At 44.6% G+C, this 27,660-nt stretch overlaps 1 protein-coding gene across 1 annotated transcript in view; it reads left to right on the top strand.

Moving 5' to 3' along the window:
* Nucleotides 1-27,660, top strand: part of LOC145415296 (mitochondrial outer membrane protein SLC25A46-like) — a 232,621-nt gene that overhangs the window by 122,439 nt on the left and 82,522 nt on the right. Inside the window, exon 7 of the mRNA XM_080284571.1 lies at nucleotides 20,097-20,215. Coding sequence (XP_080140697.1) covers nucleotides 20,097-20,215 — 119 coding nt within the window. The remainder of the gene's footprint in view (nucleotides 1-20,096; nucleotides 20,216-27,660) is intronic.

Raw genomic sequence — 27,660 nt, 5'->3', positions numbered from 1 at the left:
TAGTTAGTTCCAGGTGAATGTAAATATCACTTGGGCTTCTCCCTTCCTTTCTTATATTTATTTTTGTTAAGAGAATTTGTCATATGGCATATTTCAAGGGGAAATATACAGGGAAAATTAGCGAACAAGTGAACATGGGGTGTTGCCAGGTGATAATTAGCCCATTCCAGATGTATGGCAATATCAATTACCTTTTCTCTTTCTTTTATATATTATTTTGTATAAGAATAGGGCATAGGGCACATTTTAATGGATAAAATTAGTGGAAAAATCCGTCCTGGATTTGTGTAGCGCAGTGCAGCTGGTCAGGCGGGAGGAGAGGGTAATGGACGGGAGGTAAAGAGGGGAGTCAAGGACAGGGGAAAAATGGCTAAATTGTCAGCAATGAATGGGTGTGTGGGTGTGAGGGTGTTGACCAGCTAGTTTATGCCTCTGTGATGTCAGTGGTTGGTGGGGGGGGTGCAGTTAGAGGAAGGTGAGGAGGGACGGCCAGCAAGACCGAGGCGGGTAGACAACCTCCAGCCCTCAAGCAGTGTAGACTTGTGTATCAATTGTATGAGCTGGGCAGCGGTAATAAAGGAGTGTCACGACAACATCATTTGATTGTCCGCTACAGACTATCTAGACAACATGGAGGATGATAGGAAGACCTACCTTTCTACAACAACATTAGTACCATTTGATGCTCGCCTGATTCCGGAATATGATGGCTCTAGGGACATTGTGGAGTGGGTCACACGGGCAGAGATGTTGTGTCAGCTCCGTGGAGTTGCCCTTGATTCAGTTCTGCCACTATGACCGACAGGTGGGGCATTCACTGTGTGGTCACAATTGCCAGTTGCCAGCCGCTGTTCACTGACAGAGGTGAAGAAAGCACTGTATGCAGCATTCACCCTACAGTGCTCGTCAGGAGTATCGAGCGCCCTGCATCCCTCCTACGAAACAAACCTTTTAACATTGAAAAAACATATAAATAATGCATTTTATTTACCTTTAGTGCTTCGTAGGGTATCCTTTACGCTTCTTCACGGACCTGAGACGTCTTGGAAGTGAAAGGGCGAGGTTCCTGAGGTGCTGGAGGGGTATTTTGTCCCAGGAGTCACGAATGGCTGCTTCCAGCTTAGGCAGAGAGCTCACGTCCTTCCCTTGGAGATTCTTCTTTACGAGGTACCAGAGGTTTTCTGTCGGGTTGAGGTCTGGGCTATTGCTTGGCCAGTCTTTCATGAATGATACCTCGCAGTCACGAAGCCAATTGGTGACCGATTTTGCTTTATGAGCAGGTGCACCCTCCTGCTGAAACACTCGTGCACCTGTGAGCTCGAAGGACTCGGGTAAATGATCACAAAGAAACTCCAGATAAACGTCCTGATTCACTCTGCATTTCTTGGGAAGCACAACAAGCTTTCCCAAACCTTTACCAGAGAAACTAGCCCATTCCATGAGTGAATCAGGGTGTTTAACTGTGCTTTCCACATAATGGGGGTCAAGCGGGTCACTACCTTTGCGCCAGTACACCCGTGCACCTTGATTACAGGTAACACTAAACATTGCCTCATCAGACCACAACACTGACAACTATTGCTCATCACCCCAGTTAAGGTATTTGTTAGCAAAGGCAAGTCTACTAAGTCGCTGGTAACGTGTAAGAAGAGGCTTTCTCACAGGCCTGTGACTTTTGTAACCAAGATCATGGACTCTTTGAGACACTGTGTGCACAGAAACCTCACCAAACACTTCTGGGTTGCTCTCCTATATTTTCCTTGCACTCACGCGAGGAATAGACTCCACTGCACGTTTTAAAACATTAACCCCTAAAAAGCGGCCATGGACAGCCGACCCCCCCCTCGTGTGGCGGGGTTCGATTGCAGTCTGAGTACCTGTAGGAAAATATTAGCCAAAAATCAGAGATTAACCCTAGAACATTATACTTGGTATGGCAGATAGTACTTACATTCAGCTTTCTCCAGAGACAGGTGTTGAGCCTTCGTGGACTACCCAAGGACTTGTGGAGACTTGCAAAGTTGGGTAACAAAATCTTCACTTTCATACCTCCAGCAACCCGTTTCCCCTCTACCACAGCCTCATTCTGTCACAGTAAACTTTATACTACAACGTACAGGTAGTTTGGAATCTGTATTTGTACAATAAGCACTAATAAGGCTAAAATCAATGGAGCGTACGGCCGACATGCAACGCGGCGGCGGTCTTCCCATCACTCAACAAACATTTCCATTTTCACAGCTAAAAACACGTATACTACATTATTTTCAATCATAGTACTGTACTTCCCAAAAGACCACCGCAGCGCGCTTTTATTCTGCCTTACGCCCGTCACTTTATTTTCGTTCCTGTCGGCCACTTGCACTGACTCAGAAGAGCTAGAACTCACCATAATGTCTGAAAGCCTGCGGTAAACTGACGCTAAACGGGAAAACCGCGCGGAAAAAAAGCTAGTGTGACAACTGGGGAAGCAAGCGTTTCCTATTAGCATAAACTGCTTGTGAGAGGAGAGCACAGATTTACAGTTCTGAGCAGTCAGCGCGCTGCCATATATCACAGCTAGGCTGGCCGGGTCGTGGTGGGGGGGTGAGGGGGGAAAAAACGCGATACTTGGCAACAACGGAGGTCAGTAATACAAAGGTCAAGTATGCTAATTGTAGCTAAAGGGTGGCGGTACTGATAGACAATACCAGCTGGAACATCCTTGCCCACGTTTATTCATAATTAACTCAAATCGCAAACGTGACGATCCACTGTTTTGTCCTTTTTGGCGATCGTCGCAAAAGCGACGATCCGCATTTAAAGGGTTAACAAACTTCGGGGAAGTTTTCCTGGGCCTACCAGACCGCGGTTTCTTTGTGGGAACGTCACCACTGTTTTCCACTTGACAGCAGGCGCACCACCTACGCATTGTCATTCGAGCCACACCAACCAATTCACTAATTTCCTTTGTGGGGTGGCCTGCTTCCTTTAGAGCAATGATCTGGGATATGATTTCACTCGATAGTTCACGGGTAGGTGCTATAACAAAGTGGCAAAAGCCAAAACACTGCGGGACACTAGGTAAAAAATGGCGCGGTAAGAGAGGGAGACGCAGCAGAGTTCCTCTCTCTCACGCAGCCCATAGGCGACTGAGGCGGGAACCAACCAGCGCACAGTAAGGCCTCAAGCTCTCGTCATGTCATGCTAGCGCCCCAAACATCTGGCTCAGTTTTTAGTACCAAAAACGGGTGATTCTTTTTTGGCCATAAGTATTGCGCGCCCTGCCATAGGCGCTCGATACTTCTGACGAGCACTGTAGATCAATATGCAGCATGTGAAGCTTTACTGCACGTCAGCTACAAGCAAGTGAGTCAGTTGATGTCTTCCTGGCTGACCTCCGACGGCTGTCGACTTTGTTTGGGGGCGTGTCTGACTGTACTCTGGCATGTGCACTCGTGGCAGGACGACCAGATGATATTCGTTGTGCTATTCGCGTTGGGTCAAGAGCTGAGGTACTGGATTTAAACAGTGTGTTGGCACGGGCTCGCGACATGCTTAGTGATGAGCGTGTGGCTGCTGCTGGGATTTCGGCACCAGTGCGAGACCAAATGCAGGCGCAACTGCCTGGGAGAGCACGTCGCCTTTGTTGTTGCTGGATCTGTGGTCAACCAGGATATTTTGCTGCTGCATGTCCTCAGATGGGAAACGACGTTGGAGGGGCCGCATCAGTTCCAGCATCCTCTCTTGGAAGCCAGTAAGTGGCACTCTTCTTGTGGTGCAGCTGCTTGTTGACGGGCGGCGGTGCCAAGTTCTTGTCGACACTGGTTGCACAGACACCATAGTACATGCCCCTTGTTGCATACAGTGGCACCCACAGACAACCAGCATCACAGTGATTAGTGGAGATTTCTTTCCGGTGCACCGGGACAGGCAGTGTGACAGTGGAAACTCCTGATGGCCTGAGCGCCCGGGTGCGTGTGCTGGTGGTGCGTGAGCAGCCTTTGGGTGTGGATGTTGTACTCGGCATCACTGGCATCTCAGCACTTGGCAGCGTCATAGTGAAGTCTCCGTCAGAAGTCCAATTCTGTAGCACTGGGAGGTTGTGTGGGGCTGCGTCATCAACTCTGACACTGCTGGCAGTGGATGTGCCAGATTTCGGTGTACGATTTGATGTAAGGATTCGAACATGGATGGTGTCATGGAAATGGACGAATGGAGCAGCACCTGATTGCCTACATAATACCGTGGCGCAGTACAACATATCCCCGTCCATGCGCCAGGAGTTTGACCAGGAACTGGAGTCATGGATCAAGAATGGCTGGTTGGTACCCTACTACGAACAGCATCATGGAGTGCCATGAGGGCTTGTGCTGCTCATGGCTGTTTGTCAGAATAACGGCAGTAAAGTACGGCCAGTGCTAGGCTACCGCTAGCTAAACGACTCCGTAACTGCCTTTACTGCTGATAACGACGTATGTGCTGATCAGATGCGCAAGTGGAACCGACACGGAGGTAATGTGGCCGTGCTGGACCTACACAAGGCTTATCTGCAGGTGCGTGTCGATCAGCAACTGTGGTCGTTTCGGACAGTGATGGTGCGAGGCCAGCGCTACTGTTTGACGCGCCTTGGCTTTGGCCTTAGCATAGCTCCGTTGGTCATGAAGGCTATCGTTAAGAACATCTTGGCTCAGGACTCAGATATTGAGCGTGCAGTGTTGCCTTACATCGACGATCTATTGGTGAATGAGGACCTAGCTAGTGTAGAGCAGGTTGCTGCACATTTTGCTGCATTCAGCCTGGAGTGCAAGCTGCCCAACCGTGCAGCTGATGGGGCACGACTGCTAGGGTTGCATGTGCAGTCATCAGATGGCCAGTTGAAGTGGACACGTGACAATCCAGTTGACTCACCACCGACAAGAGTGACATGTCGTGCTGTGTTCGCATGGTGCGGACAGTTAGTCGTGCACTTGCCAGTAAGAGGGTGGCTCCGGCCAGCAGCTGTGTGGATTAAACGCCGAGCAAATGCAGTGACGCAGAGCTGGGATGACATTATGGATGACGACTCCCTGCTCCAACAGATGGAGTATGTGGCAGCACGGCTGGTCAGGGAAGTTCCATGTCGTGGCCTCCGGTGTGTGTATGGCGACCGGGCAGTCGTGTGGACAGACGCCAGTGCTGTATTTGCTGGAGTTGTTTTAGAGATGCCACAAGGCAGTGTAATTGAAGACGCATGCTGGCTGTGGCAGGATGACAGCTCACACATCAGCATGGCAGAGCTGGACGCAGCAGTCCTTGGAGTGAACTTGGTAACCGCTTGGGGTATGAAGAACATTGAGTTATGGACAGACTCTGCCACAGTATATTGTTGGATTGACAACGCACTGAGTGGTCGTGCACGACTTCGAACGAAGGCTCATGGCGAGCTGTTGATTCGCCGCCGAGTCAAAATCATTCGCCATCTGGTGAGTGAGTGGGACTAACATTGTCTGTGAGGCTTGTCCGGTCTACAGAAAATCACGCTGATGTCCTCACGGGTGTCCCAGAGGAGTGGGTGCGGAATGACAGACTGGTAGCTGGTGCAGCAACAGTGGATGAGCAAGACACCGCTGAGCCTAGAATTGCTGACATCCATGTATGCGCTGGTCATCCTGGCATCCGGCACACACTGTTTTTTGCGTGCTGAGAGATCTCTCGACTGGTGACATGGGCTGAAGTGCATGAAGTTGTGAAACGGTGTGATGTGTGCCGAGCCATTGACCCGGCTCTGGTGAAGTGGCAGCACGGGTCATTGGGTGTGACAGGAACGTGGCACCATTTGGCTATAGACATCACCTATCACAGTGGTCACGCCTATCTGACAATCGTCGAATGTGGGCCATCCTGATTTTGCATATGACAGCAGCTGCAACACCCAGATGGAGACACCATCATTCGCCAGTTAGAGCAGGTGTTCTATGAGCAAGGAGCACCTGTTGAACTCCTCTGCGATAATGACACCATCTTCCGTGGGCGGCGATTCGCAGTTGTTGTCACACGTTGGGGCATGTTACTACACTTCAGGGCGGCATATGCACCAAGTGGCAATGGCATCGTTGAACGAAACCACTACACAGTGAAGGTGATCGCTGCCAGGAAACAATGCTCCATTGCTGAAGCAGTCCACCTGTATAATATCACACCCCGAGATGGAACATCAGTGACGGAAGCCCCTGTGAATGGTGTGTACAGCTACGAGGTGCAAGACTGTGTATGACCTACCCAGGAATGGCTCATCATGGACACAATGCCTGATGGTGACGAAGGCATGCTGTATGTAGTGGATGATGCTGTTTGGATCAGGAAGCGTGGTGATCGCCGCACTTCGGTGTTGCAGCCAGGTGTCATCACTAGGGTCAACTCTCCACAGGTGGTGGATGTTGATTGTATCCTGTGGCACGTGAGGAATGTGAGGCACCGCAGCAGCACCTCACTGGATCAGGGCAGCCAGCCAGACGTGCATGAGGCTGGTATTGATCCCCCACTGTACATCGATGTACAAGCCCAACATCTGCAATTGCACCAGCAGGCAGTGTCAGATGAGTCCAGCCCAACAAAGACAGAACCAGAGGCAGTACTTCGACGAAGCACACGCGTACAGCGCCCACCGCTTCGATTTGGTTATGATCTTGCAGATCAGGGTGGGGTGTAATGTCATGTTATCTATGTATTTGTCAATGTCATGTTATCTATGTATTTGTCAATGTTATGTTATCTATGTATTTGTCAATGGTGTGTGCGTGTGTGTATGCATGTGTGTGTGCGTAAGGGTGTTGACCAGCTAGTTTATGCCTCTGTGACATCAACGGTTGGGGGGGGGTGTAATTAGAGGGAGGTGAGGAGGGACAGCCAGCGAGACCGAGGCAGGCAGACAACCTCCAGCCCTCAAGCAGTGTAGACTTGTGTATCAATTGTATGAGCTGGGCAACGGTAATAAAGGAGTGTCACAACAACATCAACATATGATTGTCCGCTACACTGGTTCTGCGAGAAGCCAGAACACAAGAAGGAGGATTGTTACAAATGGAAGAAAGAGAAAGAACAGAACAGTTCAAGGAAACCTACAATTGCAGCAAAAAGATGTTGGACATGTGGTGAAGTGCCAATTCTGATTGTTCAAAGAAGAAGAAGGCTGCAGAAGACAGGAAACAAGCAGAAAACTAGTAAAGACTGGTGCTGAGGGACAACAAATAGCCTTTTTTCTTTTCTTTTTTTTTCCCCCAATTAGCCCCACCGCTGAGAAAATGCAAGAGAACTTCGATTAACAGTGTGCTAGTAGATGGAAGAATAGATGGAAAGAGATGTTCCCAGGTGATTGATTCAGCTTCAGAGCAGGCTTAATGTGTATGCCTGAGTCATCAGAACAGTTGTGTGGCGTAACTGGGCAATGCACAGAACTGAGGGGACCCTTGGATGTCCAAATTGAAGTGGCAGAGCAAGAGGCTATGCTTCCAATTTATGTGGCCAACCAACATGGAGGATCTTTGCCTTCTTGGTCTGTACTATCTGATGTCCATGGAATGTGAGCTGGACTTCTGCTGTATGAGGCTCAAGGTCCAAGGAAAGTCGGTTCCCGTCACAGCAGTGAGACATACCAGTTATGGTGGTGAATGATGGTGCTGCACACTACATTGATGCCCCCAGGATCAAATCTACTGCTCCAGTGCAAGGTGAGTGGCTCTTTTGACTGCTGTCTAGGGGTGATGGAGCCTGATGGGTGGTGCAAGATGAAGGCTGGAGTGATGGTGGGGAGGACTTTGGTGGAAATAGGCACAGATGAAGTGCCAGTTGTGGTGGCCAATTTCTCCCATGAGATACTGAAGGCCAACGAGGGAGAAATAGTGGGACTGCCAAGCAGTGGACCCTGAGTGGCATCAGTGGAAGGCCTGTAAAAGGAGTAATGTCAAAGAAGATGGATATCTACTTGACCACTTACAAGACCTGTTTTCCAAGAGTTGCCAGTGCCTGGATGACTCTTAAGTGCTTCAGTTAAGGCATCTGCTACTGAAGTCTGCTAATATCTTTTCCACCGGAGACCTAGACCTGGGATGCACTGATCTGGTAGAGCATTGTATAGACACTGGGGATCACTGTCCGATTAAATAGCCAGCTCAAGGATGGCGCCAGCTCAGCGGCTAGAAATGGAGAGGGTGATGGGGAATCTCCAAAGCCAAGGAGTGGTAGAAAAGTCTAGCAGTCCTTGGGCATCAGCAGTTCTTCTGGAAAGGAAGAATGATGGCTCAACGAGGTGCTGTGTGGATTATCGAGCCGTAAATGAAGTAACAGTGAAGGACGCGTACCCCTTGCTAAGAATTTATATTACGCTGGATGCTCTGTCAGGTGCCAAGTAGTTCTCCACCGTAGACTTGAAAGTAGGATATCACCAGGTCAGGTTGCAGAGAAGGACAAGGAGAAAACAGCCCTTTTGTAAGAGCGGGGATTATGGCAGTTCAGACTGATATCATTTGGCCTGTGTAATGCCCCTGCTACTTTTGAGCATCTCTTGGATCAAGTACCAGAAGGTCTGCACTGCCAGACAGCTCTCATCTATCCTGATGATGTAATTGTGTTTGGACGGACTTTTGACCAGGAATTGAAGAGGCATTCAGGGGTGTTCAACAAGATCCGAGCAGCGCACTTCAATTTGAGCCCCCAGAAGTGCTACATGTTCCAGAAGGAAGTGAAGTACCTGGGACACATTGTAGGCAAGGGTGGCATCCATACCGATCTGGAGAAGGTGGCAGCTGTGACAAACTGGCCAGTTTCAACTTGTGTGAAGGAAGTATGGAGTTTCCTGTTTTTTTTGTCAAGGACTTTGCAGTGACACGTGCACCTTTGCACATGTTGTTAGGAAAGAGGCAGAAGTTTATGTAGACTGCAGTGACTCAGAAGGGCTGCAATGAACTCAAGCATGCATTGGTAAGCTCTCCAGTGTTGCCGTACCCAGATCACAGTAAACCATTCATCCTGGACTGTGATGCTAGTTACCATGGCATTGGTGGAGTCCTGCCCCAGAAGAAGGATGACAAAGAGTATGTGGTGGCATATTACAGCAAGGAGTTCAGCCCACTTGAGCAGAACTACTGTGTGATCCATAAGGAACTCTTGGCAGTGATGAAGAGCCTTGATTTTTTCCATCCTTGCTTGTATGGGTCCTACTTCATCATTAGGATGGACCATGCAGCACTCAGGTGGCTGAAGATATCAAAGGATCCTGAAGGACAGCTGGCATGCTGGCTCGGGAAGCTGGACCATCACAACTATGAGTTGCAGCATTGTCCTGTGCGGGTACATGGCATTGCCGATGGCCTGAATTGTCGGCCTTGTGACCCAGTTTGCAAGAAGTGTTGTAGGAAAGAAAATCACAAGAAATGCAGCCGTACTGCAGTGACAGGGTGAATGTCAGCTGTGCTAATGTGGCTGCAGCGGAGTGTAGTGCGATCATCATGGGAAGAGATTTCCAGGCTCAGCCTCGTGACTAACAGCTCCAGGAGTCAGTGGGACCTTCTTCGTTTGAAGAGCAGACCACTTGAGCATCAGTGGGAGTCACTTGATGGCCACAGCAAGTATTGGCAGCTGGTGGTTCCTAAGAAAATTAGGTCTGCTGTCTTAAAAGTGTCTCATTACCGGATCACTAGTGGACACCTGGAAGTGAAGAAAATTTAAGTCAGCTGCGACAGAGTTTTTATTGGACTAGCATGTGCCAGGATGTTGAAGAGTGGTGTCGGGCCTGTGATGTATGCTGTGCCAAGAAGGGACCTAAGAAACGTGGTTGCGCCCCTCTTCAGCTGTAACAAGTGAGTGCACTGATGGAAAGAGTCGCGGTGAACATTGCTGGACTTCTGCCACTCACTGAAAGAGGAAACCAGTATATATGTGTTGCCATGGACTACTTCACAAAGTGGCCGGAAGCCTATGCCAATACTGATCAGAAAGCTGCAACTGTTGCCCAGGTGTTGGTTTACCAGTTCTTCTGCCGTTTTGGGATGCCACAAGAGCTACACTCAAACCAGGGTAGAAACTTCGAGTCCGCTATGATCAGTGAGTGCTGCAGGTTACTGGGGATCAAGAAGACCAGGACGACCCCACTAAGACCACAGTCAGATGGGATGTGGAGAAATTCAACTGGACCCTGGAACAAGAACTAGTCAAGTACTGTGTAGAGGGACATGAAATGGGACCAGAATTTACCTGCATTGCTGATGGCATATTGGTGTGTATCCCATGAGTCTACTGGCTGCATCCTGCGAAACTGTTGCTGGGCCATGATTTAAAATTGCCAGTTGATCTGGTAACCTCTTCTTTACTGACCCTTCCGCCCAGTGTATACAAGCAGTTCTGCTCCCGTACCGAGTCCCTGCTGGCCCTCCAGGCCCCATGAGGGGTAGTGTTATAATTATTGCCACACCCACATAATTTGCTCTATCTTATTTACTTTTATGTCGGCAAACAGATAAGCCCAACAAGATTTTGTTTCTGTAAAAATAATAATAGAAAAATACATTATTATATAAATTTGCATACATTTTGCTAAATTGGTCATACCCAGGTAACTGAAGAACATTGTGTGTGTGTATGATATAATGAAATGTAAGAATGAAAGGAAAGAAATATAGCGGAAAGAGAGAATGAAGAGGGAGAAAAAGAATGAAATAAAAGAAATGAAGAGGAATAAGAGAATAAAGTGGGAGAAAAATGAGGGGTGGGTTGTGTGCTTGCTGGCTACTACTGGGTGTGATACATCTGGTAATGTTCATTAGAACATAAACCAGGTTGTTGTGGACAGGCTGGGCAACACTTCCTGGCCCACTTGGTTCTGCTCGCATTAGAACACACTGCGTCTTCGTTGTGGATATTTTCTTTTTTCAGTGCAAGGTATAGGCATCAGTCCATGAGCTCGGAGTGTGGGTGGAGTTCCTGAGGTTGTAGGTTTTCAGCTGTGGGTATTTTTTTCCTGGGTCTTGTCTTTGGATGTTGTTCTTCATTTGCCACAACTGAAGTAGCATAACTGAGACTGTATTCAGACAGCATTTCATGAACTACAAGCTTTATTAAATCATAAAATTCAATGCTTTTGGAAGATTCTTTTAAGATATGGTATACCACCCTAGCATTGAGAAACATCCTTGATACCGTACCATTTGTATACCAAGCTTTTGTAACCATGCCAAGGATTTTCTTGTAGGGTCATATGGTTCAAGCAGCTGGTCAACTGCATGAACTGCCCCCATTTGTTCATTATATCATTGAATAGGTAGTGGTTTTTTGACCATTTTCCTCGTGCCTCCTCTCAGATGTCGGGTGTACTCCATATATCCTGCCTCATATTTGGTTGTAATAACATGTACCAGCTTACGATCTTAATATTGACCACTGGAATATTTCCTTTACATGCAAGTACAGACTATTTCTTACCAAGATGCTGGCATGTCACATTAGCAGGTACTCCTCTGTTACTCTGAAGTGTCTCTGTCATAAACGTATTCTTGCAAGAAGATATTCAGCTAAATGCAGAGAAAAAAAGTAGTTGTCTAACACAACATGCCTGCCTTGGTTCAGCAGTGACTGCAAGAAAAACACAGGCACATGCTTAGATTTGCTGAGCATAGCAAGCTCCATATCATTTCTCATACTGGTATCACTGTAAAGAGCTGGAGTATACAAGCAAAAATTCCAGGTATAACCTCTGGCATTACTGGCACTGGGACACAGTGCAAATAATTTCAGACCAAATCTCTCTCTCTTCAATTTGATATATTGCCTGAAATGAAGTTTCCCCTCATACAAAATCAGAGACTCGTCTACAGGAAAATTCTCACCTGCAAAAACGTACATCATACACTTGCCACCTGACATGTCGAAATATGCTTAATTCATGACATTGGCACTCTAGGGACTGCATTATCTGAGTGAGAAAAGTGTAAAACTCTCAGAATCTGCATGAATCTATTATGACTCATTACAGCAGTAGTAAATGCTGGTGGACCTTGGTAAAGGAGAGACTTACTCCAGTAATCAGACATCTGTGGCAGTTTAGTGAGGCCCATTAGTGAATGTAATGAAATACAGTATACAGTACACGTACATTTCTTCTTCATTCACATGTCCATTTCTTATTCATAAAATTCTTTGGACTTTTTATGGGATTGTCCCCCCAAAAAATAAGCAGCCTGAGTATTTGTCCACAAACACAGAGCATGAATTACTGTATGTCCTTTCCCATAAACAGCTGAAAGCAGTCTAGTGCCATCATTGGATGGCTCTCATGATATACCATAATCCCAGGTTGCACAGCTGTAAACTCTTATGGACAGGGAGATAGACTCACAGGTCTTTTATCAGGAAATGGATCAGATAAAAGCTGGAAATGCACGGGAGGGGCTGGGCCAGCACCGCCTGGAGGGAGCAAGTTGTCATCACTTTTTGCAGTCATCATTTCTGATCTCGACTCCCCCTCACTTTCTGCACTCCCACTTGTATCACTGTCATTTTTTGGGTCAAAATTACTTCCATACACATCTAAAGAATCTTCTGAAACCTCCACATCACTGCCAGTATCAGTATCAAAATCACCAAACTCATCATCACTCTTGGAAGGCACAAATGACTCTATAATGAAAAGCGTAAATGCCTCTCTCTTTACGCCGAAATCACAAATTGCTTGCCTTATCAAGAAAAGTTGGTGCCAATGTTGGAGGGCATTATATAACTTCGCCCCATAGAAGGGAAATAAAAAGGTTTGTCAGTGAGAATCTACGTCATGGAATACGGTAGATCATAAATTTTGTTGAAGTTCATGACGTTTTTATTATGTACAGTACCTGATGTCAGAAACACGCCACACTCATTGTTGACAAAACACACACCTCTTGCCACCACGTGGTACCCAAATAAAGCCCAAACCAATCTTCTCAGGGTCCCATTCACACCAGTCTATAGGCGTGGTAATAGCTTACCTTGGCTAGTGATCTGGTCCGTCGGAGGTGGTAGGGCGTGTGGTAGGCAGTTAACAAAAAACAAACATTTGGTAAAGAAGGGATTAATGGGAAGACCCTCTGGCTAAGGGCTGCCTACAGACACCTTCAGCTGTGCAAGGCATCTTCAGGCAAGACTGGCTGAGGTATATCATCAAGTTCAAGAAGTTCTGAAGTTTTCAGGTGAAGTGATGAAGTGCAAGTATGATGCCAAGACAAGTGAGGTGAGCTTCAAGGATGGTAACAGCATTTGGTTATACAATCCTTAGAGGAAGAAGGGACAACCACCGAGGCTGCAGAGCCCATGGGACGGGCCCAACACTGTGATGGACCACCTGTCAGATGTAATGTACCTAATTCGGGGAGGCAGGAAATCTAGTCCAAAGATGGTACATGCGAATCGTCTGTGGCAGAACCATGGGCCAGCACAATACAGCTGGGACGTCTTCGAGGAATCGTGCACACCTGACATCGATGATATTGAGGACAGCCAACGAGCTGAAGCACAAGAGCATGGCGACTGTTTCCCAAGGGGAGAAGTGAATCAGGAAGAGGACCAAGTCATTCCGGGGGGAGTGGACTGTGTGGAGGAGCAGGGATGTCGTCAGAAGCAGCATAGAAGACCTGGTAAGTTGAAGGACTATTTTGTGCATAAGTAGTTGTTTTGCTAGGATTAAGGATTATGTTTGTAAATATTATGTAGTTTTGTGGGGACAACAAAAGGACTAGGGAAGGGGTAGTGTTGAGAAGCAGGAGTGCAAGCTGGGTGGTACTGGAAAATTCCCGATGAGTCACGTTTTAAGTTGCTAATCAGAATTGGCAGATAGCCCACTGTTGTTAGGGGAGGTATTTTGTAAAGTTATGTATTAATTTTTGCTCATTTTTGCTGTTATGCTTTAATTGGATGCTTATGTAGTTTTCCTATTATTTCAGTTTGTACTGTATTCTAAAGCATATATGTTAAGGCACTAAAATATCATAACACACTACATAATAGCTAGTGACATATATACTGTTAATATGTAATATAGAGGTTTGAAGAAAGTCGTGCCTAAACGCGAGAGAGCTGGAGGAAACTGCAGTGCAGATTCTAGGTAGGGAATTTCGAATAATCTCGAAGCTTTCACTGAGGCTTTTCCAAAAATGTTAGACCTGGAGGACTTCTTGTTTGTGGTGATTTCAGTTATTGGGTTGACAGTCCAGAGTCAAAACCATTTTCTTCAGAATTCCTTGAGTTGATCACCCAGAACAATTTTTTCAATCATGTGAGTAATCCAACTCATGTCTCAGGACATGTCCTTGACTTGATCTTGTCCCCTGTTGGTTGCAGGCGCGTATCAGATGTGGAGGTTGACTCATTTGACCCCCTCATCTCTGATCATGCTCTGATCACTCTTAGTTTTGATGTCCCGAAATCCCCTTCATATAAGAAGGTCATCAGGTTCAGAAATTACAACAATGTTGACCGCCAGTTGATGTGTTTTGAAATTGATCAACGTTTAAACTCCATTGATTCTTCAAGTCTTTCTTCTGGTGAATTGGTTGATATTTACAACAACGAGCTCAGGTCAATTTTTGACCATTATTGTCCTGAGGTAGTAAAAACAATCACTGTACGTGATAATTCTCCGTTGTATGGTCCATCCATTAATTCTTTGCATAGACAACGTAGAAGGGCAGAACGTGAATGGCACTTGCAGCGGACCGAAGTAACTCGTTTGCGTTATGTTTTTGCGAGAAGAGCAGTCGTTCACACTGTAAAAGCCCAAAAGGCTAGGTATTATCAAAATAAAGTTGATTCATGTGGTGGTGATAAAAAAAAATTGTCTGCAGTTGTGAACAATTTGGTTGGTCGGAGGAATGTAATTGTTAAACCAACTTCTTTATCTGATGCCCAGTTGGCTTCTGATTTTGCTTCATTTTTTACAAGTAAGATATCTCGCATAAGAGGTGATTTAGACGGCAGTTCTCCTAGTGAAGTGTACTCAGTTGACTTCCAGCCACGGTGCACCGGGGATCATTTGCTTTCAACATTTCATCCACTGGATGTAAACAAAGTCAAATGTTACATCAGAGAACTTAATAAAACATTTTGCTCACTCGATCCATGTAACATGTCACGACTGCCTGATGTGTATGAGCATGCTGCAGACTTTATCTGCAACATAATAAATAGATGCTTCTTAGAAAGTAATTTTGTGCAGTCTGAGAAACGTGCTTTGCTTAGGCCCCTAATTAAGAAACCTGGCCTTGATGTCGAGAGCATGACAAATTATCGTCCTGTCTCTAACCTGTCTTTTTTTATCCAAGATTATTGAGCGGGCCATACTTGACCAACTCTTACCACTACTGGAACACAACAGAGTTGTTCCTGTTGTTCAATCAGCATACAGAAAATACCATTCGACTGAAACTGCACTAACAAGGATTCAGAGCGACTTGGTGGCAAACACTTGTAGTGGGATGTCCTCTCTCCTAGTTCTTTTGGATCTGTCTGCAGCTTTTGATACAGTAGATCATAAACTATTGTTGGATGATCTGTATTTTTATGGCGTTCGTGATAGTGCCCTTTTGCTCCTTAAGTCGTATCTGTCGGACAGATCTCAGAGAGTGGTTGTTGATTACGCTAGCTCTGATTCTGCTCCTCTTCTATTTGGAGTCCCTCAAGGATCAGTTTTGGGTCCAATTCTATTTACTATCTACACAAGTAGTTTATCGTCTCTGCTTGATGCTCATGATGTGTCCTATCATTTTTATGCTGATGACACCCAGCTCTATGTTAAGATGTCAGATATCAACGATACTAAAATAAAGTTTGAATCTCTAATGTCTGATATTAAGATTTGGATGGCTAAGAGGAAACTTAAGCTGAATGATGGTAAAACTGAGATCATCATCATCAGAGGAAACAGAAGGGGTGATGACACTGACAATGCCCTGGCTTTGAACATTGGCATGTCACAGCTGCATCCAGTCAGTTCTGTTCGAAATTTGGGTGTTTATTTTAATTCTAAGTTAAATTACAAATAACACATTAATCAGGTTGTAAGAGGGTGTAACTTGCATATCAGAAATCTGTATTCTGTGAGAAGATTCCTGAATAGACAGTGCCTCCTAACATTGGTCCATGCAGTGGTCTTGTCTCGTGTTGATTATTGTAATTCACTGTGGGTTGGTCTTCCAAATAATATACTAACAAAAGTTCAGTCTGTGTTGAACAGGGCGGCACGGCTTATCTTTGGTCTCCCCCCAAGAACCTCAACTACCCCGTTTCTGATTGAGTTGCATTGGTTACCAGTAAAGGCTAGAATTGAATTTAAACTGTGTCTTATTACATTCAAGGTTCTTAAGTTTGGTGAACCGAAGTATCTTGCTGAATTGTTAAAACTCCCATCGACACGCCCGGGTGTGATGTTACGCAGTGAAGATGATTCCTTGCGTCTTGATGAGCCAGGAGCCATTCACTAGTCATCTTTCTCTGATCGTTCTTTTGCATATAGAGCCCCTAGATTATATAACAGATTGCCATTGTCCATAAGACAACTCTCTACTGTTGAATCCTTTAAGAGACAGCTGAAAGCCTTTCTTTTTTCAAAATGCTACGACCTGGAGAGAGGTACTATGACAGATGATTATAGGGTTTAATTTTTGCCACTTTCATGTATATATGATGAAGCTTGTATTATATACAAGAAATGTCACAATTCTTGTAATTGTAAAAATAACGAGCGCTAGTGAATTCCCAAAAGGAAGAACTGGCGCTTTTGAGAAACAAAAGGCCAGATTATTATTATTATTATTATTATTAGATTATAGGGGTTGTAAGAGGAGAGAATGGTCGTCGATGGCAGGAGAAAGATAAAGATGAATCTGGGGCTTGATTGCATTTTATTCTCAAGAGGAAGTTATCTTGATAAGAGCAGTACTAAGGTGAGGGCAGTTTATGCTAGCTAACTCCATTCCTTCTACTCTGCCTTTTCCACTGTGCCTCTTCTCTCTCATATCGTATCCTAACCACTTCTCAGCCTTCCTTGTGCCTTGGCTGTCTCTGGCTTTCTCTCTATCTCTCACCCATTTCTCCCATTTTCCCATTATATCACTGGTTGGGTCATGTGCCTGAGCATATGTGTGTGAGGAACTTTCCTCACCTGTGGAATTTTCCATCAGGTGTCATACTGTGCTGTGAGTGAAATTCCCTGGCTAGAATCTGCACTGCTGTTTCCTCCGGCTCTGTCAAGTTTAGGAACGACTTTCTTCAAACCTCTATGTTATATATTAATAGCATATATCACTAGCTATAATGTAGTGTTATGATATTTTAGTGCCTTGACATTTAGAGTGCTAGGTAATGTAAGAAAGCTCTGGAATATTTTGGATGTCATTGACATAGAAAACTGTTGTTACTAGGAGTACATCCTAGAACATTCAGGTATCAAGCAAAGTTATAAAAGGATGGAGGAGAGAATAGAGGAGTTTCAGTTTTGTTTCACTTGTTGCCTTATGAGGTTAGTGTAGCCCTGGTACTTGTGAAAACAGTGAAGTTTCGTTGACAAGCATACAGTGTAATTACTTGGAAAATAAAGACTACGAGCGTGAGAAGCCTGTGTTATTACAATGCCTAAGTTGATCTTGTGTTCATTAAAAGGGTAACCCTATGAAGAATGGTTCACTGGGTGACGTCCTTCCTATACTGAACTGCTGTTGGAGTCTGTGGCAGTGTGGGATGATGCCGTAACAGTATTTTTTTTGGGGGGGAGGGGGAGGGGTATGGGAAGTTTTCATCATAAAGATGAGTATGAGCTTTGTAAAAGTAAGTTGGAAATGAGCACAGTAATCCCTCTACTGTCCGACGTAACAGAGCCAAAGGCATGTCCAGAAAGTGGTCCCGTCCGGATAGTGAGCCTCAGCCTCCTGGATTTGTACTTAAGGACCCTAACCCAGCCTAACTTTGAAAGCCACCTAACTAACTCCCTACCGGACATGCGTAGCACCTATTTAAACCTATTTAAGACTCTATTCACACCAGTAATGGACATAAAGCATGAAATAAATGAAAAGGAACCAAAAAATAAGGAATCAGAAGTGTTTGTACCTCAGCTAGGATACTTACAGCACATCTGTGGCCGCCTTCTCTAAGGCTTTGGCAGTGGTGAAAATGCTCTTGAAGCATGTACAGTAATCCAGTGTTGTGCTGCACTTACAGTAATTCTTTGCACTGTGAGATATAATTGTTTAACACTGCACATTCTGTTAATTGCACCATGCTAGTTTCAACTGCCAGTTTGCACTCCACAGTTAATCCTTTGCACTCTAAATTCTAATTTCTTAACACTGCACAACACTGTAAATTCCCGTGTGGTCTAGTGGCATGGTATTGCAGTTTATTCACTGTTTATTCACAAAAAACGAGTACGTGTGGCATCCATTGCGATAAGCATCTACACACGATCGAAGTTAAGCAGTAACTCTTGGTGAACTGAGGGGGAAACAGAGTTGCCAGATGGCAACTCGGCCACATTACCAAACTTCTCAATTTTCATTACCAAATTTAACTTTTCATTACCAGATTTGTAAAGCTAGCATTTATTCTTCACTAATTATATACAGTATACAAGTGGAAATACATGTAATCACTCTCCTTATAATTAACAGTGTGTTGATTATTTTCATGCTATGTAGGCTAGCAGGTTAATCAGAGAGAGCAAACAATCCACCATCTCCATCCTGTGTATCCTCATACATGTGAAAAATCCGTTTGGTAATACATTATTCTGATTCACTACCAAATGAATTTTTCATTACCAAATTGGCCCACATGTGGTAATGAAAAATACCAAATGGCAACCCTGACAGGGGAGGGGGGAGAGGGGAGGAAGGAAGGGGTGAAGTGGCCGTGGTGTAAACAGGTGTTCAGCGCCGTGTGGCAATTTCAAATTATGGGTGGGAAAAAATTCAGTTTTTTTTGTTTTTTCTTCCTTTTTTAGGCCATTTTGGGTTCTGAAGGTCCAGGCCCACAATGTCCAGTAAGTGAGGTGTCCGGAAAGTGGGCGTCCGGATAGTAAGGGGATTACTGTATTTTCCCTAATAATGTAGAGATCACAAACTAAGACCTGAGTAGATGGTGCGAACACTTTTGAGTGGGTAATGCTGCAGTTTGTGGTTATATGTTCACCTTATTTTGTAATATTTCATGATCCTTCCATCCATCCATCCATCATCCAATCCTACACTGCCCGATGAGGAGCGTAGGAGCCCGGGGCAAGGCAGCTGGTCCTGATATTTAAGATGAGAGTGACCAGCCTCACACATCCCTGAGTGGCATTACATGAGCAATCAACCCCAACCATCCCTTGAATATAAACCTTCACTGGCTCAATCCGATTGGAGCGCAGTATTTACCCACTAAACCTCCAGGCACCAAAATTTGGTTGTATAGTTACCACCCAGCATAGTAAATGGTTTCCTGGTGTACAGGAAACCATTTGGTTTGTCACTCAGTGTAGAGTCACCCACAGGCAGAAGAAAGAGGAAAGAATGAAGGAAAGAAAGAGAGAAGAGGGAGTGTAAAATTACCCATAGGCAGAAAGACATGGAAAGAATGAAGGAAAGGAAGACAGAAGAGGATGGAAAGAAAGAAGGATGGAGGAGAGGAAAGGGCAGACACCCGACAGCAGCACTACATCGAATGAGTGGATGGTGAGCCCCCCCACCTACCACAATGATTCTTCCCACTTCATATAATAATGAGAAATAGGGTTTGGATGTTGATGAATGATGATGCTTGTGGTCTCTAACTTTCTCCTCAGGCTAAAGAGAGTCTGAAATTGATGTTTATGTTCAGAACAGTTTGTAAAGCCAATTAAAATGTACATTTGTATTAATTACATGCTAATGACACACATTTAAGTTAGAGCTGTAATTTGGCTTTGTATTACACAGATATTTATGCTCAGTTCTGACATGCTTATTGCCATCAAGATATTGTATAATGTTATCACAGTTTCTTTTGTGGTCTTTTGTATTGTTTAAGTACATTTTCACTATGTTGAGAGATGAAATGTGTTCTCAAAAATGGGAATGGTAACAGCATTGACATATGTGCAGGGTGCAGTAAGCAAGGATGGTGGTGCCCTGGTTGATGCAACAGTGCGGCTGCAGAGTGCCTTCATTGGACACCTGGTGTCTGATATCCTTCTCTACCCGTTGGAAACAGTACTCCACAGGTACAGCAAACTATATATTTATTTATTTATTTATTTATTTTGTACTCATTTATTTTTATTTTTCTGATTAGACATATAATTGATAGCCAGTTCTCTGAGGTGTACCAGTCCCTCTTCGTGCCACACACCTTCACATGACACCACTGAGCAGTATTTCACCGGCCTGGGATCGAATTCACTTTCCTTCAAACTGTAGACTGTTTCTTTAATTGCTTCACCACTACTTCCCTCTTAAACCAGTAGTTACTGTGTCAGTATATGCAGTTAACTTCTTCTTGATTCTTACCTAACTTTCTTCCTCTTATCTTCCTGTAGCAAAAGGAAGGGATTCAGTTAGATGTACATGTCTGTCTTGTTACATTGTAGTTATTTACTGCACATGGTGCACTTGGTTATTATATTCAGTAATTTTGTTCAGCTAGATGATTCCTAGCAGTGAAAAGCTTAAAAAAATAATGGCTTAACCCCTTAACCGCGGGGCGTCACTTTCGTGACGCTTGGGAGCAAGGGATCATACCGCGGGGCGTCGCTTTTGTGATTCTGTGTTATTTTGAATTCACCCGGGCTTTCAAATGGGGGCTTGTATCATCTATCAGTACTGACAATGTCCAACACTAGTCAGCACTCCTAATCTCATCTGTACTCCCATCCATTGTTGACAATTTAGCCATTTCTCCCCGTTCTTGACTCCCCTCCCTACCCCCCCCTCCATTACCCTATCCTCTCGCCTGCCCGGCCATGCTACGCTAAGTAAATCTTCCCTGGAATTTTTCACTGATTTCATCCATTGAAATAAGCCCTATGTCGTATTCTTATACCAAATAATATATACAAGAAAGAAATCAGGTAAGTGAGAGTGCCATACACCTGGAATTGGCTAATTATCACCTGACAACACCTCACGTGCACTCGTTCGCTAATTTTCGCTGTTTTTTTCCCCTTGAAATATGCCGTATAATCTATTTTCGTAATAAATATACATGTAAGGAGAGAAGGGAGAAGCCTAAGTGATATTTACATTCACCTGGAACTACCTAATTTATAATGTATTGTCTAGATTTCCTGCCAATCATATCAGTGCTACACAAAGCTGTTTCAAGATTTAACATTGGTAGCTCTGATTATATATCTCCTAAGTAGGCCTCTAATCTATTTTCGTAATAAATATACCTGTAAGGAGGGAAGGGAGAACCCTAAATGATATTTACATTCACCTGGAACTACCAAATTTATAATGTATTGTCTAGATTTCCTGCCAATCATATCAGTGCTAGACTTAGCTGTTTCAAGAAGTAATATTGGTAACTCTGAATAACCCCTAAAGCAGGCCTCTAGGCTAGCTGGCCTGGCAACTGCGTTATCAGTGTAGTCTCATCTTCCGAAGTGAGAGGGCGTATGTTTCATCTTGCTGACTTCAAGGCTTTTTTTCACCCCCATGCAAATGGCTCTGTGACCTTTACCCCCTACTAAACCTCGTGTGGAAAGAGGTAAAGGGCTGACAATTGATAAAAGAGTGACTACGATCTTTCTATTGAGTAAAACAGTGCAAGTGGAATTGTAAATAATATGTAAATAATGTGTAAACAGCAAGTGAAAGTAATGAATGTAAATATACGTGAACAATGGAAAATAGTTTTATAAGTTATTTCAAGTGACAGTGCATAACACTGTAAATAAAATAGAAATGTAAATAACGTAAATAAAATAGAGAACGTAAATAGAAATGTAAATGAGTAGTATTATAAAAATACGAGTATATACCCTAGGAGTAATGAAAGTGAAAGTTTCACTCTAGCATGTCTGAATGCTATGAGTTATGAGAGTGAAGATGAAAGTGACATTCACTCTCAATGCCAGTATACAGGACGAGAAAGTGAATGCTACGTATTTTACTGAAAGAAATTGAATCCCTACAGTGACAATAAACTAATACTACTGAAGGAAACTTATGGATAAAGACTGTAGATATATATAAGTGTTATATAGTAATAGAAATATAAAGTGTGAGGGGTTTTATGAATAATAAATGACAGACTACCATGAGCGAACTAGTGCCAGTGCGACGATCAGACGCGCTCGTAATTTCCATTGCTTTCACAGTGTTTTTTTTGAGTATGGATCCCAAACTACTTGAAAATTGTAGAATAGTGTTTATAGTGTTTGTATCTCGCTGTGGTAATCATATTACGGGTTGTTGGGAAGTGTAAAGTGGAGACTTCGTTACCCTACTTCAGAGGTCTCCACAAGTCCTACGGTAACCGACGAAGGCTCAACAATCATTCCAGGAGAAAGCTGAAGGTATGTGCCATAAGCATATGTAATTTTATTATTCTAGGACTAATAACTGATTTTTGGCAAATATTTTTTGAGAGTCTGTCGGAGCCCAAATAACCCCGCGGCACACGCAAGTAATTGGTAAACAAGCCCGCGGTGTAGGGGTTAATTAACCCTGTTATTGCACTAGTTACATCTAGTACCTTAATTATATTTTGGCTAACACTGACAGTTTTATTCATTGAAGAGTATCTTGGTTAACACTGACAATTATATTCAGTGAAGAGAAGTCCCTGAACACTTAGGCTTTAGAAAGCTAACTGATGTAACCTTTTCTCTTGAGTTAACCTACTCTCTGCTTTTAGTACACCTAGTTAATATGTTTTGGCTGACACTTTTTTTTTTTTTTTTTTTTTTTTTTAGGAAGAAGGAACCAAAGGCTATGAGCCCGCAAAACAGTACAGGTATACCTTGATATATGATACCCCTAGATGCGATACTCCGGCTTAACGATGGGGGTAGAAATACCACCTTACCCAGCCTAACGATGGCCAAACCATGGTTTAACGACGGGTTTTTATTTTATTTTATGATTTTACGATTTTGGTGATATTTTATACTAAAATTGTGTGTTTAGGTGGATGTGTAAACTGTTTTTAGATCAAGATTAATGTGTTTCAGCCATAGTTGGGGTGAACATTGTCATTTTGAGGTACAGTGTACTAAGCTTGATTTTTTCCAGACTCATAGGATTTTCAGGTTTTATTTGTTGGTTGTGGTTAGTTATTTACAGGTGTTAGGCTTAGGCTAGCTTCGTTTATAGCTGATAAGCCATTTAGATTAGCTTTAAACTTTTTTTTTTTCACTCATTTGGGTGGGTTTAGGACTTGGTTGGGAGGGAAACCCAATGCTAAAAAACACATCCCTATACATTACATGTTAAATCTACCCCGAGATACGATACACCGCCTAACGATGGGTGTTTAGTTAACCAATAGCATCGTTAAACCGTGGTATACCTGTACAGTTTTTAACCTAGATATCCTGCCGCTCAGACAGTTGGAAGTATAGATGTGTTATTGTCCATTTATATGCTTTGACCAACATTTAATCAGCTCCTCCTCTGGTTAGTAGAAACTTCCTCGCAAATTATCCTTCTTCCCCAGTAGCTGCCTCTGACAGTGTGAAGTTGGAGGTTTTAGTGGCTGGATTATCCATCCCATCCCATCCATATGTTTGTCACTGCAGTATGGAAGTGGACTGCTGCATTAACCCCTCCCGTCCGGCAGATGTTGTCTTGATCGCTCCCCACGACCAGGCATTCCCGACAGAAGTCGGCAGAATCGTCTATCTTTAAACCTTCATATCTCTGTTAATACTTAACCAGTTATAACAGATAAGGTCTCATATTACTCAACAATCCTTCGACTTCAAGCTGATGGCATCAGATGGTCTGTGAAGTGCAGATAGGGAGAGTAAGTGATTGGGGAATGAGGACAATTTTTGGTGTTTTTTTGCTGGTGTCCGTATGCATGGCGGAGGTTTGGTGACACAGCAAAGGCTTACACTAGCCCACCACACAGATATCACTTCGATGACACTTCGAGGAGACCAGAATCCACTACAAACACTGTTTCCGTGAAAATTTTTCCGTAATCAGTCGTACTGGGTGAATGAACGCCAGTCACAGTAGCAACGACCTTGAACTCATGCTGCTCGTCTCTTTCCATCTTACGGACAGACACACACTCGTGCGCTTTCTCTCTCTCTCTCTCTCTCTCTCACACACACACACAAACACGTCCCTCTAACTGCCTTGTTAATGTGTTTTTCAGGTGACAAAGTGTCCTGGAGTGCTGGTCCAGGACAGTTTGTCACCTGAAAAAAACATTAACAAGGCAGTTAGAGAGACGTATAAACTCCTGACTAATACAGTAATCCCTCATTATACGATGGGGTTCCGTTCCTGAAAGCCCCATCGTAAAGTGATCCATCGTATAGCAATCTCATTATAACATGGAGTCAATGGGGATACGTTCCCAGACCTGCCTAAACTCTCACACACACACACCTTAGCACTCACATACATGAAATATCCTTATGTTTAAACATTTAAAGTAACACATTAATAGTGAATAAAGAGAAAAAAACATGAAAACTACAGTACAGTATACAGTAGTTCTTACCTTTACTGAAGCAAGCAAGGGTTGTTTATGTGGTTCCTAGACAATTCGCCATGAAGTCGACAATTTGCCGTCATAATATGGACAATTCCCCATCAGGACAATTCCCTGTCATTCTATAAATATACTTATTACTGATTAACTGATACTTTAATAACTAATTTTCAGGGGGATCTAGCCAAGTCTATTTTCATTCAATACCGTAGGCTTTGGATATCATTTGTAAGTTGCACTTTTAGACAATATTTAACTTGTTTCTACCTTGCTGTAGTTGACTTTGAATTATGTTCTAGCATCACCCATAGCTGTTTTCATTAATTTCCATAGGTACTACAACATCCTGGGCATATTTTAAAACTACTTTGAAGAGGTACAAGTACAGTACTAAAAAACTAGTGTACTTGCTAAATAAACTGATATGAAAATAAACGACAGGGAATCATCCTGACAACGAAAAGTCCCGATGGCGAATTGTCTTGTTATTGTTGTGATGGTGAATTGACTTGATGAAGAATTGTCCCGAAACGTTTATATAGACGTAATATGAAGATTATTTGTATATCCAAAGTATGTCGATCGTTCACTTAAGGTCATTAGGCATTAATATAAATGCCAATGTCTTGTATGTAGTCTTTTGCTAAGATGAAGGAACGATCGTTAATCAGCTGATTCATGTTTCAATATATTATTTTTTCATTTAACCCCTAAAACACGGATCGTCGCATTTGCGACGGTCGGCCCAAAGGGCAGAACGGCGGGTCGTCGCGTTTGCGATTTGAGTAAATTTTGAATAACCGCGGGCAAGCATGCTCCAGCTGGTATTGTCTATCAGTCCCGCCACCCGTGAGCTACGTTTAGCACACTTGACCTTTGTACTACTGACCTCTGTTGTTGCCAAGTCTCATTTTTTTTACCCACCGATGCACCGATCCGCGGCCCTCCCTCGTCGTGCGATATGGCAACACGCGGACGGCTGATACGTGTCAATCTGCGCTGTCATCTCGCAAGCACTTTTTGCTACTGGGAAACGCTTGTTTCCCCAGTTGTCACACTGTCATTTTTTTGCGCAGTTTGCCCCAGAATAGCATCAGTCCACGCAAATCTGCCACGGTGACACCATGTCTAACTCGAGCTCTTCCGAGTCTGTGCCTTCTAGCCCTCCGAAAAAGGGTTTTGTGACCTCAACCCCCTTCAAAACCTTACCAGGAACTACTAAGGGGCTAAGTGACTCTGCAATAGCCTCAGAACTTTTGAAAGCTTCAATGGACTATGGCAGTGACGTCGGTGTGTGGTCGAGCCTGGCTGAGTCTGACACACAATCTAGTGCAGAGTCCGGGCCAGAAGTGATTGTTTCTGTGCCGGAGGAGACTGTGTCAGTGCCCAGCACCTCAACAGGGAAGGCTCCAGTGAGAAGGGGCCTCGAGTATGGGAAGGGGGAAAAACGGAAAAGGGGCGGTGACCCCAGCTCACCGCCATTGTCCCCTACGCCACGTCACGCCACCGCAAGCCCGCCACGTACTCCCAGCCCTGTTCTCTCGTCCTCCTCCTCTGCTGTCCTGTCTCCTGAGTCGTCGGAGTCTCCTTCACCACCGAGAAAGGGAAGTAAAAGAGCATCTTTACGTTTGAGAGGTTTTCGTAGGCCTAGTGTTCGTGTTGGTAGAGTTAAGTCCCCTGGTATAAGGCTAACTCGCACTAGGCAACTCAGGAGTCACGCCACCGCGAGTGACCTTGAGCCCAGTGATAATGTCCCTCCCACCACCACCACCACCACCACCACCACCACAACACCAACACGACCTGGGATAGCCTCTGCCTCACCTACTGTACTGTTGCCCCGCCTGCCTCACCCACTCCCACACGACCTGCCTCACCCCCCGCCGCCCCAAGCACCTCCCAGCCTAGGCAGGGAACGCTGGATGCCTTCGTGTGGTCAGAGGGATCAGATTTTGTGCCTGAGGATCTGCCCTTTGACGACAGTGAGTGTGGACTTCAGGCTGACTTCCCTGTGGACGAGGATGGTGAATGCCTTGACTACCTGTTGGCCTTCCTTGACGACGAGGTTATGGAGCACATCTGTACCGAGACAAACAGGTACGAGGGGCAATGTGCTCCAGTTCGCGAAGGAGAAGGTGAGGCGGCCACGCCATCCACGTCGCGGATGGCAGCATGGGTGCCTCTTACGATCCGCGAGCTTTTTGTATTTATTGGATTGATGTTGCTAATGCCGCACAACTGGAAACACAAGTTAGAAGAATACTGGACTTCCGATGAGCTCTGCCCAACACTCATTTTCAATAAATACATGAGCCGCGATCGTTTTAGGCAGCTGATGACTTATCTTCACTTCGCGAACAATGATGAGCCTTCCCAAACTGACCCATTATGGAAAGTGAGGGGAATCCTGAACATGATCAAGGATAAGTTTACGAGGTTCTTGCGCCCGTTCAAGAAAGTCGTGATTGACGAGTCTTTGGTATTGTTCAGGGTCCGTCTTCGGTTCGTCCAGTACATTCCAAGCAAACGCCACCGCTTTGGAATCAAGTTTTTCGTGCTGTGCGACTGCAAGACAGGGTTCATCCTTGACTTCGTCATTTACACCGCCAGCAATGTCGATTTGGATAAGACTGACCCCCTTGGATTCTCTGGTTCTGTGGTGAAAGTGCTTTTGGAAAAGTCTTTGGTGAGAATCATGTCCTGTATACGGACAATTACTATACCGCTCCTAAACTCGCCAAGTACCTTTCTGAACACGGCGTCGGCTCCTGTGGCACTGTCAGAAGTAAAAGGGCACATTACCCTGCCTTCCCCGAGGCTGAAAAGTCAAAGCGGGGAGACGTGCACCTGAAGAAATCTGACAAGATGCTTGCGATCAGGTGGCATGATAAGAGAGTCGTGAACATGCTCACCACAGTACACAAGGGTGAAATGCTGGCAACAGGGAAGGTCGACAGAAGGACTGGCGAGCCTGTGATGAAGCCTGATGCTGTC

The sequence above is a fragment of the Coenobita brevimanus genome, chromosome 102 (assembly GCF_032717465.1).
Source record: "Coenobita brevimanus isolate Jiangsu-jjx chromosome 102, ASM3271746v2, whole genome shotgun sequence".
Taxonomy (NCBI): Eukaryota; Metazoa; Arthropoda; class Malacostraca; order Decapoda; family Coenobitidae; genus Coenobita; species Coenobita brevimanus.
This window is presented reverse-complemented; position numbering and strand designations above follow the sequence as displayed.